The sequence below is a fragment of the Mauremys reevesii genome, unplaced genomic scaffold (assembly GCF_016161935.1).
Source record: "Mauremys reevesii isolate NIE-2019 unplaced genomic scaffold, ASM1616193v1 Contig2, whole genome shotgun sequence".
NCBI lineage: Eukaryota > Metazoa > Chordata > Testudines > Geoemydidae > Mauremys > Mauremys reevesii.
Window position 1 is genome coordinate 3,279,653 of NW_024100826.1, and position 17,083 is coordinate 3,296,735.

A 17,083-nucleotide genomic window follows, 5' to 3' on the forward strand; every position below is an offset into this window, starting at 1 on the left:
CCCAGGGTTGTGAGTTCAATACTTGAGGGGGCCACTTAGGGATCTGGGGCAAAATGAGTACTTCGTCCTGCTAGTGAAGGCAAGGCGCTGGACTCGATGACCTTTCAGGGTCCCTTCCAGTTCTATGAGATAGATAGATGGCCAAGCTAAAAAAAATCCTATCTGTGGATGGTAGGATGTTGTACTAAGGGGCTTGGTGCAGGGTTGGAGAAATTCCTGCCAGAACAAAGAAATAAATTGAGGACCTCAATCCAAAATTACGCATGTCAGCATGCTGATACCAGAAGACACGCTCCAGGAAGACTGGTGTGGTTTTCACAGGCAGATGAAATAGTGCAGCAGGGAATCAAATGGGCCAGCTTGGTTAGAATCACCACCACAGTCAGGATAACAGTGATCTTGAGAGCATGGTAATTTCTCAATAAAATCCATAGAAAAATTGGACCATCAACATAGATATGTGGGGTGGGGTTGAAGGAGGTCCAATGGACTTACTTGTGGTTTCTTTGTGCAGGTGTAGAGGTCACATGATTGTACATCTGTTTGTAGGGTTGACCACCAGCAGTACCTAGCAATTATGTTCCAGGTTTTACACTGACATAAATGACTCACCATAGGTAAGTCATGCCATAGTCTTAGTGCCTAACGCCAGGAGCTGCCCTCAGGAATGCAGAGGTGATACCCACAATAGATGTGGTCTTGTTGCAGGCAAAACCTTGGATCTGGGGAGGTGCTGGTGATTCCTAGAGACCTGCAGATTGGGACCACAAACAGATCACCTCAGAGCAGAGAATACATAGTGGTCATCAGATGGCCACTGGATGGTCCCATAGACTAAGTGGAGAGTTTAAGGATGGTGCTGAGAGATTTCTGTTCCACTTCATGTTACTCGTCCTTGCAGGACAAGGTGCCTTCTTGTTCTTAGTCCCTAGACATTACACAACTGTAAGGTCAATTAAGAGACGAAAAGGGCCCAGTGAATTTGATATTGGTTGAGTAATTGTGCTGTCTGCAGATATTCCAAATTCTTGTGATCTGTCCCAACCTGGCAGGAGCGCAGGCCCCCTCAAGGAGGTAATGCCATTCTCTGAAGGCAGCTCCTCATCCTGTACATCATAATTTCTCTCTGCAGGAGTCAGTTTCCGAGAGAAAGTAGTGCAGGGAAGGGACATCTGGTGAGGACCTGTGAACTGAAAGAGGACTGCACCTATCATGATGTCCAAGGCATCGGTCCGGACTATGAAGGCCTTTGTGGGGTCTAGATGGGTCAAAAGGAATGTTTTTTTTCCCAAGTGGTCAAAATCCACCTGTGTGTCAGTGGACCACATGAACCCCTTTTTGAGTAGCAACGTTATAGAAGAGACTAGGTTAGAGAAGCCTTTGATGAATCAATGGTAAAAGTTTGCAAACCTAAAGAACCACTGTACCCCATATATATTTGAGGGCACCTTCCACTTGGCAATAGCAGCCATCTTCCGAGGGTCCCTGACAAGTGCCACTAGGGAGATGACAAGGCCCAGAAACACCCTAGTATTCTTGTCAAATTTGTATTTCTCAAGTTTTGCATCAAGTTGATTTTGGCAAAGCTGATCAAGAACAGTGTGCACATGGTGGATATGGAGTTCTTGGATCTCCCAAACTAAATGGAATTTTCCCAGTGCTAGCTCATCTTTGATAGTCACTAAGCCCATGCCTAAAGTGGGGTGTCTGTGGCCAGACATTGAAATTCAGCTAAATACTTAGCAATGGACCGGGGTCCCTGCTTTAGTTCATGGGGAGCAGCTTCTGCAGAATGTTCTTGATTAGAGACATCAAAGATGCCGGCCATTGCCTATACAAAGTTCAAGTGTTCAAAGAGAGGACTAGACCCCTCCAAGAGCCAGGACACCCACTTCAGGGCCTCTCTGATGAGCAGACTAATTACTAATCCCACTCAGAACCGATCCCTAGTGTACACTTGTGGCCATAACACAAACAGAAGATGGCACTGATTAAAGAACCCCCAAATTTGGCACGGTCCCCATCAAACTTCTCGGCTAGGGGCACCTGGGGCTTATGGGATGAAGATGCAAGAATTAGGGGAACAGGAGTCTGGGATTGCACCTGGGACTGAAGGACTGCATTCTGGTAATGTTGCATGGTGACCTGGTTACATAGATCATACAGGACTATGACAACATTAGAGAGGGTGAGTTCGGCTCCTGCTGGGTATCTCCATACTGTGAGGTGATGTCCCATCTTATCTTTTAGCAGGCTGCTCAAACTGTCACACACTGAGGTGTAAGTAGTGCAAACTAATGATCAGAATGGGAGTCAGGTCTAGAGGTTGTAGCAGAACAGGATGAGGGAACTGGAGTCATGGAGTAAGTGGCCACAGGCAGCAGTCAAAGCTGAACCAGTCATGGTCAGGAGACAAGCCAGTGGTCAGAGCCAGGAGGTTTGGAGGAAGGCAGAGACTGGGCCTGGAGCAGGAACAGTTGCAGGTTGGAGCAAGAACAAGTACAGGAAGCAGGTACAGTGCAGGTGCAGGCACAGAATGCATTGAACAGCCACTGTGCTGCTGTTGCTACAAGGCTTGAATGATGATCTGCTGGCTTGTGTCCAATCAGCACAATCAATTAGTGAAAGATATTGGGCTCAGCCGCTCTCATTGGGTGCCAGGTAACTGCACTTGGAGCCAGCTGAGTTTCTGACAAGAGGACCATCTTGTCTTGTGCAGTGAGGCATATAGAGTTACAACCATTAGTGACTGCAACTCGCTGATCCTCCTGGCAGATGTGACAGCTATCAGAATGGCCATTTTGTTAGCCTGGTGTTCCAAGGACTAACCCTGCAGGGGCTCAAAAGGGGGAGGACAGAACTCCATGAGTTTTGTTAATTGCAAAACTCAATTCCTAGAGAGGGACATGGTATGATTTAGGTAGGAATTGGTCCCGCTTTGAGCAGGGGGTTGGACTAGATGACCTTGTGAGGTCGCTTCCAACCCTGATCTTCTATGATTCTATGACAAGCTATGTTATGGAAGGAAAGAGAGTGGTCAGGCCTTTAAGTAACCACAAGGAGGGTGCTTGGGGGTAATACACTAATAGAGCATGTAGGAGAACCTTTATGGATACTGTAAACAGTCCAGAACTCTTTATGTATAGTAAGTAGTTCAAAACTGCACAGATAAAAGAGAAATCCGGTGCAAATCCTCTATCCGTTAGACAGATAGCCCCTTCATTTCTGACCACATCATTTCACAGTGGCAGGCTGGACTAAAGGAGATTCTCTGACAAGGGGATAAAACAGAACTTGTCCCACTTGATCTGACGCCCTAGAGAGTGAAACAAATGTTACATCTGGTCCACCATGTTTTCTGAATTATGCTGCTACTATGGTAAAAATTGGGTAAACACCCAGAAGAAGTGAGCTTTACCTTAATAGCTGCCACCTCCACCATATCCTGAGATCCTGGGATCCACTGTTACACCACTGGGTATGCATTATTCTGGTCCCGACTGACCAGGCCAGAGCAAAGGACCCAGGTGACATTGCCACCTTCACTGGCTTCGGCTGAATGCTGACCACCGCCTGGGATGTGAGACTTTGTCTTCTCCCCACATCATTTATGTTCTCTTCCTATCCCTCTCTTTTTTCCTTCTAATAAAGAGTCTGGCTTAGCCAGCCAAAACTGTATATTTTGCAAAACTGCTGAGAACCTGTGACCAAAGAGGCAGCTAAAAGTGATACACTAAACTGCCCACTGCTGGTACAAGTTTGACAGCTGTTGGAGTGGCTGATAAAACTGTGTGCTATGCCTGTGTTTTTCCAGCAGTGAGGATGCAAGTGAAAGTCAACACCAGAGATAAAAGCTGCATTTTCTAACTTTGCTGTTCTGTTCTCTCTCCGTTTACATGTATTTGTTTTGTTTTGTCTTCTAGGAAAAAGGATTGGACTTTAGCAGCAGCAACAGTTCTAGCCCATCTTCACTTTTTCACTGTTTCCCAAAAAGGACAGTTATGACCATTGTTGTTACCAGCTAAGAAACTGTCAAATCCCTATAAAAAAAAATCACTCTACATCTAAAGAAAAAGGGAATTGGATTATGGTTAAAATAAAAGCCTTATTTAATACTTAATACTTTAACTTTTCCCCTTCTTTTTCTGTATTTTTAATAAAAGATTAAGAGAATGTTTAATGGTGTGTTTGCCATAGAAAATAAGTAGGCTGAGTTAAAACAAAGATCTCTGTGTAAACTCGAAAGTTCTCCCTCACCAACCGAAGTTGGTCCCATAAAAGATATGATCTCACTCACCGTGTCTCTCTAACATCCTGAGACCAACATGGTTACAACAACACTGCATACATATAATATTGGGCCGTTTCAGGTCACAGTGAAACTGTGTTTCAGGTCACACTTTCTCTGAGCCCTATATTCCATCAAAATTAATACAAGAAATCTCCACCCTCTTAGATACTGCAGGTGAAGTAGATGGCATTATTCAGATGTCTCTGGCCGGGTTAAGGAGTCCTTTACTTAGAGTGGGGGGAGGGGGTGATCCTGTCTTTGGCCTTAATCTCGTTTCTAGCTGCAAGGTGTGGGCCATCCTATTGAGCAGCCGCTGAAATTGTAGAAATTTGTCCAGAGGACAAGCCACCAAGGAGTCTATATTTTTATCCGACGAAGTAACTTCAATGATAACACCTCCTACCGGTATCCCTTGAGCATTAGAAGCCATTTCCTCATACCCTGAAGCCTCACCTCCAATGAACTGTGAACAAGGGTGAGGAAGGACAGGTTTCTGGTGCTGGAAGTGGAGGCTGCGTCATGACATGTAGCAAGGGGATTATCTCCTCCCCCAAATTACTCTAAAGTGGATTACACACAGCTAAACACATCAACTATTTAAAATAAAGGCTAGAAAAATGTCTACAGTTGCAGACAGGACACAGAGTGGTTTCTAATGTTCTCCATGGCAAAGCAGAAGGAAGCGAGGCAGTTGGAACTACATTTCTTAATATGGGTTTGGACAGCAAACACTAATGTCAGGATGGGTAACTATTTTGGAAAGCAGTGACTCTCTGAAAAGAGAAATTAATTGTATATTAATTGTATAAATAATTGTAAATTAAAATGAGCTCCTTTTGCAAAGCTGTGGCTAAGAGAGGCTGATACGATTCTTGGATGTACCAACAGAGGAATACTGAGTAGGACTGTGGTATTATCTCTGCATGCAGCACTGGTGAGACCAGGACTGGAATTATATTTCCAGTTATGTCCACATTTTTAAAAAAGGACATTGAAAAACTGGAAAGGGTTCAGGTAAGAGCTAGAAGAAGCAGTCGAGGTGTGGAAAATGTGCCCCACAGCGAGAGACTTAGGACATTCATCTATTTTGTGGCTAAGAAGAATGGCTCCCTTCAACATTGTGTTGATTAAAGAGCTGACTTGATCATAATCAACAACTACTGGCTGGGATGATTTAGTTGGGTTTGGTCCTGCTTTGAGCAGGGGGTTGGACTAGATGACTTCCTGAGGTCCCTTCCAACCCTGAGATTCTATGATTCTACTTATGTGGAGAGAAGATTTCTCATAGCACAAAACTCAATCTATCAGACAAAATAATACAAAGATCTAATAGCTGTAAATTACAGCTAGACATATTTAAACTGGAAATTAGGTACAAGTTTTAACATTGAGGATAAGCAACCTTTGGAACAACTTAGCAAGGGATGTCTTTACATCAAGAGTGGATGTCCTTGAAAGACAGGCTCTAGCTCAGGGGTCGGCAACCTTTCAGAAGTGGTGTGCTGAGTCTTCATTTATTCACTCTAATTTAAGGTTTTGCATGCCGGTAATACATTTTAACATTTTTAGGTCTCTTTCTATAAGTCTATAGTATATAACTAAACTACTGTTGTATGTAAAGTAAACAAGGTTTTCAAAATGTTTAAGCAGTGTCATTTAAAATTAAATTAAAATACTGATCTTACACCACCAGCCTGCTCAGCTCACTGCCAGCCTGGGGTTCTGTTCACCTAGGCCGGGACCCCAGACCTGGGGGGGAGGAGGTTTCAGGGCAGAGGGCTAGGGTGTGTGTGGGGGGGGTGTAGGGCAGAAGGTTGGGTGTGGGGGGACGGTTCAGGGGTCAGGGCAGAGGGATGGGGGCTGTGGGGGTTCAGGGCAGAGGGCTAAGGGTGTGGGGGGGGTTCAGGGCAGAAGGCTGGGTGTGTGGAAGGTTCAGGGCAGAAGGCTGGGTGTGTGTTGGGGTGTGAGGGGTTCAGGGCAGAGGGCTAAGAGGTGTGGGGGGTTCAGGGCAGAGAGATGGGTGTGTGTTGGGGTGGTGGGTGCAGGGCAGAAGGCTGGGTGTGTGTTGGGGTGGGGGGTGCAGGGCAGAAGGCTGGGGAGTGTGGGGGTGCAGGGATCAGGGCTGAGGGTATCGGGGGTGCAGGGATCAGGGCTGAGGGTATCGGGGGTGCAGGGCAGAAGGCTGAGTGTGTGTGTGTGGGGGTCAGGGCAGAGGGCTGGGGTGCTCGGCTTGTAGGGGTGCTCCCAGTCCCCTGCCCTGAGCGGCTCATGGCAGGAGGCTGGAAGGGATATGCCCGGTTCCACCCCCCTCCCCAAGGTTCCATCCCTACCTCTCTCTGCCTTCTCTACGGAGCTGCGTGCAGGCTGCCGCTCTTCCCCCTCCCCCTCACAAGGGCCATCAGCTGATTGGCGCAGGGAAGGGGGGGGGGCAGGAAAGCACCCACGCTGGGAGAAGAAGTGGGGGAGAGGGGAAGCTTGGCTGCCACAGGACAAAGCTTTGCCTCCTTCCCCAGCAGGGGAGAGCTGTGGGCGGGGGGTCTGAGTGGGGCTGGGGCCAGGACCACGGCAAGGAGCTGCGTACCATTCAAAATCAGCTTGCGTGCCATGTTTGGCATGCATGCTGTAGGTTGCTGACCCCTGCTCTAGCTCAACCACAATTTATTGAGTGTGATGCAGGATTTCACTGGGTGAAACTCTATGGTACAGGAGATGAGATTAAATTACCATAAGAGTTCCTTCAGCCTTAAAAATCTATGCACTTACAATGTGGACTTAGTCCCTACAAATCAGTGGGGGCTTTGGGGTTATTTCCCCCTCCTCCCCAAAACTCACCAGTGCAGATAGTTAATGGAATAGCTCCAGTGATCCTCAATATGCCAGCAAAATGAAGAAAAGCACATTCCTACATAAAGCCAGGGCAATTTCATTCCACATATATCTGCAGTGATGTGAGCAAGTACAGACTGCTCCATCACAGGCATGTTGTTCAAATTCCAGCCACTATCAAGATATTCCTAAAAGTGGAACAGAAAAAAAAAAGTCACTGGTCTAAGCCACATCAACTAAACAACAAAAACTGAAGTAACTTACCTGTTCAGTAACTGAAGTTCTTCGAGATGTGTTATCTATATGTGTTCCAAGTCTGATGCATATGCACTGGCGATTGGAAGGCTTTGGCCAGCAATGTCCATTGATTGCACCTGCTCCCTGCATAGCCTCAAGCCCTCCCCTGCTTGAGGATATAAAGGGTGTGGAGCAACCAACTACTCTCAGTTCCTTCACCACTACCCAATCCAAGTATTAGACTCAGCAGTTGTGAGGAAATGAGGGTATGTTATAGAATACATATAGACACACATCCAAAGAAGTCCAGTTACTGAACAGGTAAGTAACTTCCATTTTTTCTTTGAGTGCTTGTCTATGTGTGTTCCATGTCTGGTGTCTCCCAAACAGTATCCATAAAAGAAGGGGTGGGATATAAGCAAGTCTCATTAAACAGGGATTTTAATGCATCCTTGCCAAAAATCAAGCATCTGGACATGCTGCCTCCACAAGAGAGTAAATGTTTTGTGAAGGTACATTTATTACCCCAGGTGGCAGTCCTACAAATAGCAATTAAAGGAACACCTCTAAATGAGGCTGCCTGTGCCTTGGTTGAATGTGCTCTAATGTTCTCAGGGAGCTGTAAATTGACCTGATGCCCTGGTCTAGACTATACCCTGCCATAAGTGCTTGCAAATCAATCACATTATGTGAGAAATGTAATAGCCCTAAAAAATGCTGTTTTCAGGGACAAATGCAACAAGGAACAAAAAACAATGGTTTGAAAATCCTCTTAATACAACAGTGAGATCCCAAAAGGAGTAGGATGCTGCATAAGGGGGAAAATTCTAAGACCTTAAAAATAAAATCACCTAAGGATGAGAAAAAAAGACACTATAATCCTAAACTGGACAATGATGAGCCAAAACAGCTTTCAAATTGACATGCAGAGAATTAACTGAAAGACCTGAAGTTTTCAAAGAAACAGTCATCTTGAATTATGAATTGTCATTTCCATTGGAGAAAGATTGCACTGTGTTCACACACTCAGTCTTCAAGAACAGAAGGGATCATCATGATCATCTAGTCTGACCTGCACATTGTGGCCACAGAACCTCAATCATCCACTACTGTAATAAGCTCATAACCTCTGACTCATCTACTGAAGTCCTCAAATCTTGACTTAAAGACTTCAAGTTACAGAGAATCCACCATTCACTCTAGTGCAAACCAGCAACTGACACATGCCCCACATTGCAGAGGAAAGCAAAAAAACCCCAAGGTCTCTGCCAATCTGACTTGGGGGAAAATTCCTTGGCAATCAGTTATATATAGGCAAGACCCACTACACAGACAGCTGGAAAAGAATTCTCTGTAGTAACTCAGAGTCCTCTTTCTCTAGTTTCCATCTGCAACCGTTGGAGATATTTGCCAATAGCAGTCATGTCTTGGCCATGTGCCATTGTAGGCAATCTCAATCATACTAAATTTACCATGGTCAGTCTTGAAACAAGTTGGTGTTTTTTTGCCCCCACTTCTCCCCTTGGAAGGCTATTCCAGAACTTTACTCCTCTGATGGTTAGAAACCTTTGTCCAATTTCAAACGTAAACTTAATAATGGTCAGTTTATATCCATTTGTCCTTCTGCCAACATTGGCCCTTAACTTAAATAACTCCTCTCCCTCCCTCCCTGGTGTTTATCCCTCATATGTATTTATAGAGGACAATCATAATTCCCCTCATCCTTTGTTTTGTTAGGCTAAACAAGCCAAGCCCCTACGTCTCTTCTCATAAAGTAGTTTCTCCATTCCTCTGATCATTCTAGGAACCCTTCTCTGAACCTGTTCCATTTTGAATTCATCTTTCTTAAACATGGGATACCAGAACTGTACACAGTATTCCAGATGAGGTCTCACCAGTGCCTTGTATAATGGTAATGACACTTCCCTACAGCTACTGGAAATACCTCATCTGATGCATCATAGAATATTAGAGTTGGAAGAGACCTCAAGAGATCATCTAGTCCAATCCCCTGCTCAAACCAGGACCAACACCAAGTAAACCATCCCAGCCAAGGCTTTGTAAAGCTGGGCCTTAAAAACCTCTAAGGATGGAGATTCCACCACCTCCCTAGATAACCCATTCCAGTACTTCACCACTCTCCTAGTGAAAACAAGAAAGAGCCCGGTGCCACCTTAAAGACTAACAGATTTATTTGGGCATAAGCTTTCGTGGATAAAAAACCACTTCTTCAGGATTTTTACCCATGAAAGCTTATGCCCAAATAAATCTGTTAGTCTTTAAGGTACCACTCCTTGTTGTTTTTGTGGATACAGACTAACACAGCTACTCCCGATACTTGTCTCCTAGTGAAATAGTTTTTCCTAATATCCAACCTTGGACCTTCCCCACTGCAACTTGAGATCATTGCTTCTTGTTCTGTCATCTGCTACCACTGAGAACAGCCTAGCTCCATCTTCTTTGGAACTCCCCTTCAGGTAATTGAATGCTGGTATCAAATCCCCCCCTCACTCTTCTCTTCTGCAGACTAAATAAGCCCAGTTCCCTCAACCTCTCCTCATAAGTCATGTGACCCAGTCCCCTAATCATTTTTGTTGCCCTCCGCTGGACTCTCTCTAATTTGTCCACATCCTTTCTGTAGTGGGAGGCCCAAAACCGGACACAATACTCCAGGTGTGGCCTCATCGGTGCCAAATAGAGGGGAATAATCACTTCCCTCAAACTGCTGGCAATGCTCCTACTAATACAATCCGATATGCCATTAGCCTTCTTGGTAACAAAGGCACACTCATATCCAGCTTCTCGTCCTCTGTAATCACCAGATCCTTTTCTGCAGAACTGCTGCTTAGCCAGTCAGTCCCCAGCCTGTAGCCATGCATGGAATTCTTCCTTCCTAAGTGGAGAACTCTGCACTTGTCCTTGTTGAACCTCATCAGATTTCTTTTGGACCAATCCTCCAATTTGTCTAGGTCACTCTGGACCCTTTCCCTACCCTCCATCGTATCTACCTCTCCTCCTCACTTAGTGTCATCTGCAAACTTGCTGAGGGTGCAATTAGTCCCATCATCCGGATCATTAATAAAGATGTTGAACAAAACTGGCCCCAGGACCAACCTCTGAGGCACTCCACTTGATACCTGCTGCCAAACAGACACTGAGCCATTGATCACTACCCGATGAGCGTGACAATCTAGCCAACTTTCTATTCACCTTATAGTCCATTCATCCAATCCATACTTTTTTAACTTGCTGGCAAGAATACTGTGGGAGACTGTATCAAAAGCTTTGCTAAAGTCAAGATACATCACATCCACCGCTTTCCCCATATCCACAGAGCTAGTTATCTCATCATAGAAGGCAATCAGGTTGGTCAGGCATGACTTGCCCTTGGTGAATCCACGTTGACTGTTCCTGACCACCTTCCTCTCCAAGTGATTCAAAATGGATTCCTTGAGGACCTGCTCCATGATTTTTCCAGGAGGGTCTGAGTGAGGCTGACGGGTCCGTAGTTCCCCGGATTGTCCTTCTTCTCTTTTTTAAATATGGACACTATATTTGCCTTTTTTCGAATCGTCCGGGACCTCCCCCGATTGCCAGACATTTTCAAAGATAATGGCCAATGGCTCTGCAATCACATCAGCCAACTCCCCCAGCACCCTTGAATGCATTAGATCTAGACCCATGGACTTGTGCACGTCCAGCTCGGAGGGCTGCTCAACCTACTCCCCATGCTGTGATGCCCAGTGCAGCAGTCTGGGATCTGACCTTGTCTGTGAAGACCGAGGCAAAAAAAGCATTGACTACTTCAGCTTTTTCCACATCATCTGTCACTATGTTGCCTCCCCCATTCAGTAAGGGTCCCACACTTTCCCTAACCACCTTCTTGTTGCTAACATGCCTGTAGAAACCCTTCTTGTTACCCTTCACATCCCTTGCTAGCTGCAACTCCAACTGTGACTTGTCCTTCCTGATTACACGCCTACATGCTCTAGCAATATTTTTATACTCTTCCCGAGTCATCTGACCAAATTTCCACTTCTTGAAAGCTTACTTTTTGAGTTTTAGCTCACCGAAGATTTCACTGTTAAGCCAAGCTGGTCGCCTGCCATATTTGCTATTCTTCTTCTTATACTGGAGCTTAAGAAGGCAGAACAGAGGACAGCACAACTGCTACTGAAGCAACCCAACTGTGCAGTGCCAGAGAATCGGACACCATTGGCTCCAGTGATCTTCAGGGTTCCCTCTTCATGAGGGCCAACAGAGACTCAGGGTCATTTTAGAAGCAGATCTCTTTCAAGAACAAGACAGTGGGGGACTTCTCAGTCTGTTTTTTGGAGCTGTTTTAGTTGTGGCCTGATCCCTAAGCTCCTTTCGGAAACAGTGTTTACTCCCATCTGCCTGAGCAGAGGCTAAGGCCACAGCAGAAGCATCTGTGCTAACAATTGTCCCGAACTGAGAGGATCCTGAGTCCCTTGAGCATCTGAAGCAGGCCTAACTGATTTCTCTAAGAGAAAGTTTTAGTTTTAGCCTGTTTTCTGACTGGCTAAGTGGCAGTTCTGCAGAAAAGGACCTGGGGATTACAGTGAACAAGAAGGTGGATATGAGTCAACAGTGTTCCCTTGTTGCCAAGAAGGCTAATGGCATATTGGGCTGCATTAGTAGGAACATTGCCAGCAGATCGAGGGAAGTGATTATTCCTCTCTATTCAGCACTGGTGAGGCCACATCTGGGAATATTGTGGCCAGTTTTGGGCCCCCCACTACAGAAAGGATGTGGACAAATTAGAGAGAGTCCAGCGGAGGGCAACAAAAATTATTAGGGGGCTGGGGCACATGACTTATGAGGAGAGGTTGAGGGAACTGGGCTTATTTAGTCTGCAGACGAGAAAAGTAAGGGGGGGGTTTGATAGCAGCCTTCAACTACCTGAAGGGGAGTTCCAAAAAGCATGGAGCTAGGCTGTTCTCAGTGGTGGCAGATGACAGAAGAAGGAGAAATGGTCTGAAACAGCAGTGGGGAAGGTCTAAGGTTGGATATTAGGAAAAACTATTTCACTAGGAGTGTGGTGAAGCACTGGAATGGGTTATCTAGGGAGGTGGTGGAATCTCCCTCCTTAGAGGTTTTTAAGGCCCGGCTTGACAAAGCCCTGGCTGCAATTATTTAGTTGGGGTTGGTCCTGCTTTGGGCAGGGGGTTGGACTAGATCACCTCCTGAGATCTCTTCCAATCCTAATCTTCTATGATTCTTTGGCTCAAGCCTGGTGAGGGACTTCCAATCCCAATCCTTACATTTTTCTTAACATTTTCTTCACCCACACAATACAGACTATTAGAGGAAGTTTCATTAAGGCTCATAGCAAATGACAAACAAAGTTTAAAACCCTCAGGAATTTTGAGCAGACACTGGAAAAACAAACAAAACACGATTAAACTAAAAACCTAACCAGTAAATGATAATATAACCTAACTACCACAAACTAATCTATTTACAGATAAACTAATATGTGAGTGGCCAAGATGGGACATGGCCAACCAGCTCTATCTCACAACTTAAAACAGTGAAAGGAACCAAGGCTTGGTTGGATGCTCTGCTCCCTTTCATAGCTTTAAGAGAAGAGGGAGCTTGAGACTATGCAGGGAGTGGCTTTAGCCAGCAGTGTTTGTTGGTTCCAGCATTCCAATCTCTAGCACATGGAGCATATGCATGCTAGACATGGATCACATATAGATAAGCAATCAAAGAAGGCAGCAAAACTTTTCAGAGGGCTACTTCTGATAGAAGAAATTAGTCTTTTTAGATCGAAAAACATACAAATAAGGTCAATAAAATAACAAGAACTTTAACATGCAATGCACTTGCTCCTCTTTAAAGAAAATCTCTGTGCTAGGAATTGCTGCAATAAAATTAGGCTACTCTTTCAAGAAATATAATTTGGAAGCTGTCAACTTCTAAGATGCACGTGTCATTTTAAAAGTCTGCTTATATATAATGTTAGTCCTCCAAGACTGCAATACCATTTCCTTTTTTCAAAATAGTGCCAGTCACACACAGAGCAGGAATACACTGTAATACAGAATTACAATAGGTTTCTTTAAACTGAAAAATCATTCAACACAAGACTTGTATTTTGTAAAACCATGAAATGAAAGTATGCACTCACAGAGCAAATTAAGACTTACCTCTTCTTCTGGCCTAAGTTTAATTTTCCTATCTCTAACTGGAAAGCCACTGCCAAACTCCTTTGAAGCAATATCAGCCCCATATTCCACTGTGACATCCTCTTCAATGGTGCTCACAAGTCGCCAAAACTCTTTTTCAACTAGCTCTGTGGGAACCATCTGGGTATGAAACAAATAGAAAATATAAGCCCGCACAGAAGGTTGCACTTCTCACGGTGCTTATGGATGTACAGTAACCAAAGATAACAAGCTTAAAATATTTTCCCATCATGTCACAGGGACTTTAACTAGAGCCAGCCACATATCTGAGTACCATTGGTTACATCAAGGTGTGCACGCTCTCTCTCTCCTCTCCCACCTCGCCCCCTCAGTTAATAGTTACTTTCTCTACTTCATAGTGGAAAGTATCAGAGGGGTAGCCATGTTAGTCTGGATCTGTAAAAGCAGCAAAGAGTCCTGTGGCACCTTATAGACTAACAGACATATTGGAGCATGAGCTTTCGTGGGTGAATACCCACTTCGTCGGATGCATGCAAGAAAGCTCATGCTCCAATACACCTGTTAGTCTATAAGGTGCCACAGGACTCTTTGCTGCTTTCATAGTGGAAGTTACTTATTAGTGCAATTATGTAAAACTAAACCAACACAGCAAAATTTTAGTATTGTAAGGCTCACAAAACTGCATCAAATGTTGCCTTCTGCCTTCAGTAATGAGTGACATTTGGGGCAGGAGTTTAAGGAGGAATATATTTTTGGATGGCGACGGAAACTGGAAATGTGTGGGACAGAAACCAAAATACTAACAAAGTATAGAAGCCTTTACAGATTAACATAATATTTAAATAAGAGCTTTCCCATTTGGATTTGTTCACATTCAAAACTCCGGATTCTTTGCCACCACAAGTTTAATACTTTAATAAGCAGGAAAACCGAAATCTGTATTAAAGCATCATAGTAAGCACATGAACATACATGTACTGGCATGTTAAAATAGTCTGACTTGAATGCATCGGCCATTTCTCCAAACGTGCGAAGTGTGTAGTCTCTTGCTGCTTGTTCAAAACCAAATGCTTCCTGTGGTTTATTACACTCCTGCAATTAAAATATGGTTATTTCTACCAATGAGTTAAAAATAAGACATTTTGCACTTTCGTGTTTTTCAAACATAGGCCTCAAAAGTACTTTAGAAAGATGGATCAGTATTATCCCCATTTTACAAACAGGGGACAACTGAGGCACTTCGATTAAATGACTCGCCCAGGGTCACACAAGCAGCCACTGGAAGAGTCAGAAATAGAACCCATCATGCCTATCAGCTCTGAGCTTAATCCACCTCACCACAATAATATTTGTTTGTAAATCAGCATGAATCACTGGTGAGATCAGCATAGCTAGATTACAGCAAATTCTACTTCCTCTGCTATAGCAAAGCAGAGAACACCACAAACGTCGTCTAAGTTGAAAACCCCAGTGACATAGTGCTAAGATTTCATTATGTAAAAAGCTATCTAAAATCCAAAGCATCCTTTCTCAGTGGTTTTAATACTACTAAAGTAGATCAAATTTGGGGCCCAGCATATGTTGTAATGTCTAACAATCTGAAATGTACCCAGTCCTGGTTTCAGTTTCATCTTCTACCACCCATTTTACAGGACTATTTTCACCATAATAAATTGCAGTGCTGAATTTCTGATCATTAGAAGCCAGGAGAGAACAAAAACACATTTCAGCCTGATTTCTCAGTTTACCTGAGCCAGACACTGGGGACACCTCCAGTCCCCTTTGGGAACATCATGAAGGGGTGGAATTAAACAAAAAGTATGGTAACTGTCATCACAGCCATCACACAACAGGAGACGGTCTTCATCATTACCACTGCCACATAAGAGACATACATACAAATCCACCTGTAACAAGAAATTACCAAAGTGGGAATTTAAGTGCTTTAAGCAGTTCATGGCAAGAGATCATTTTGGTAACTAAGTCATTTGTCACATTTACCCGTGTTTATTTTTATTTTATTTCCAAAAAAGAACAGAGACAGTGAACATCAACTTTGTTCTCCTTTGTGGTAGAAAGTATCAGAGGGGTAGCCGTGTTAGTCTGTAGCCACAAAAACAACAAGGAGTCCGGACTCCTCATTGTTTCTGTGGTAGAATTTATATAAATCCCTTTGAAATTAAGAAATCGCCACCAAAAGTGTTGAAGCCTGGCCAATCTGTTTTGCTCAATAAAGAGACTCAATTTTATTCTTAGTACTGGAGGGATCTCCTGCTCTTTACTTTCAGACTGGCCTGTGCGCAGACACTTCAACATCCTGAGGCCAACTTCCTGGAGCAGCCACCAGAAAACAGAGGAATTCTGGTTATGGGAGCATCCTCCTTCTTCCTCAGAGTTAGTGGACTGGACCCGAACCCTTCACCAGGAAGGCACCAGCTTTCTAAGCAGAGCCATTTGCTTTTGGACGGGGCAGGCCTTCAGTGCTGTGTCCTGAGAGCTCCACCCACATCATCTAGGAGATCCACAGAAGAGGGAGCAGGTACTCCGAAGATTCGCAGGAGCACCTGAAGGAGAGTAGGGGGGAGTTTTTTGGAGGTAGAGGAAGGAGAGCTATGGAGTCTGGTGAACAGAAGCGGGTACTTAGGTAGTGGTAGGAAAAAAAATGCTACTGTTTAAAGCCTTGCTTAAACAGAGGATGACAGCACTACTGCTGCAAGACAACTGAGGACAGAATAGGACTCCCAGTATCCTTTATTTTGTGCCTCTAGGGTCTGGTGCAATCCTGTCTTCCAGTACTGTGCATTCCTCCCCCTCCCGCCTAGTAAAAGGGTATACATGTGAGAGGATCCAGGCAGTGGGAAGGACTGAAAGGGCCTATATATTGTCTTCTTCACAAGTAAAAGTCTCCCTTTCCTTTGCTTTTTAGGAGAAGCATCTGCTATGTTGAACCAAGTAGAGCATCTGAGTTAGAGTTCAAACAGTGGAGTAAGAGTTGGGTCTGCTAGAAAGCTGGGTGCCAAAACTGTTAGAAAGAAGATGTAATAACTGGTACACCTACCAAGGGAAAGATCAGCAGATCAACCCATATCCAGAGCAAGGAAGCCCTGAGAAGAACCATGTTTCTTTTGACAGTTCTATCATAGCTGCTATTTTAAGGCAGTATTGTGGGGAAAGATAGAAATTATTTCAGTTGAAACAGGGTGAAATGAAATTACTTTATTTCCTGCTTATGACATGAAATCCTGATGGTACCTATGTTCCAGCAGGCATAGACACTCTGTTTGTATTCCTATGACTGGGATGAGAGTAATTCAGGGAACTCCCATTCCCACTACCTATGCTATACTATGCGCCCAGTTCTAACCCAGGACTGTCTGCAATTAGAATTAAGTGCCAGAAGGGCAGGGAGTACTCACTGCATTAGTGCTTTTTTTAGAGCGCCCTTTTGATTTCTCTCTCTCAGAGTCTCTTTGTTCTCTTTTCTCAGCAGGTTCTCGTTTCATTGTGCCAGGCATTTCCTTCTCTGATACAGGAAAAGAAAATTTAGACTATT

General features: G+C 44.4%; 1 protein-coding gene across 4 annotated transcripts in view; it reads right to left on the minus strand.

Annotated features, from left to right (window-relative positions):
* The window catches only part of KDM5B (lysine demethylase 5B), a 192,856-nt gene that overhangs the window by 93,444 nt on the left and 82,329 nt on the right, over positions 1-17,083 (minus strand). For 3 of the 4 annotated variants that reach the window (XM_039518029.1, XM_039518028.1, XM_039518030.1), the window contains 5 exons: positions 16,947-17,053; positions 15,279-15,437; positions 14,503-14,622; positions 13,531-13,689; positions 7,124-7,305 (listed from right to left, as the gene is read on the minus strand). In XM_039518029.1, coding sequence (XP_039373963.1) covers positions 7,124-7,305; positions 13,531-13,689; positions 14,503-14,622; positions 15,279-15,437; positions 16,947-17,053 — 727 coding nt within the window. The remainder of the gene's footprint in view (positions 1-7,123; positions 7,306-13,530; positions 13,690-14,502; positions 14,623-15,278; positions 15,438-16,946; positions 17,054-17,083) is intronic. The other variant, XM_039518031.1, reaches the window with a different exon arrangement.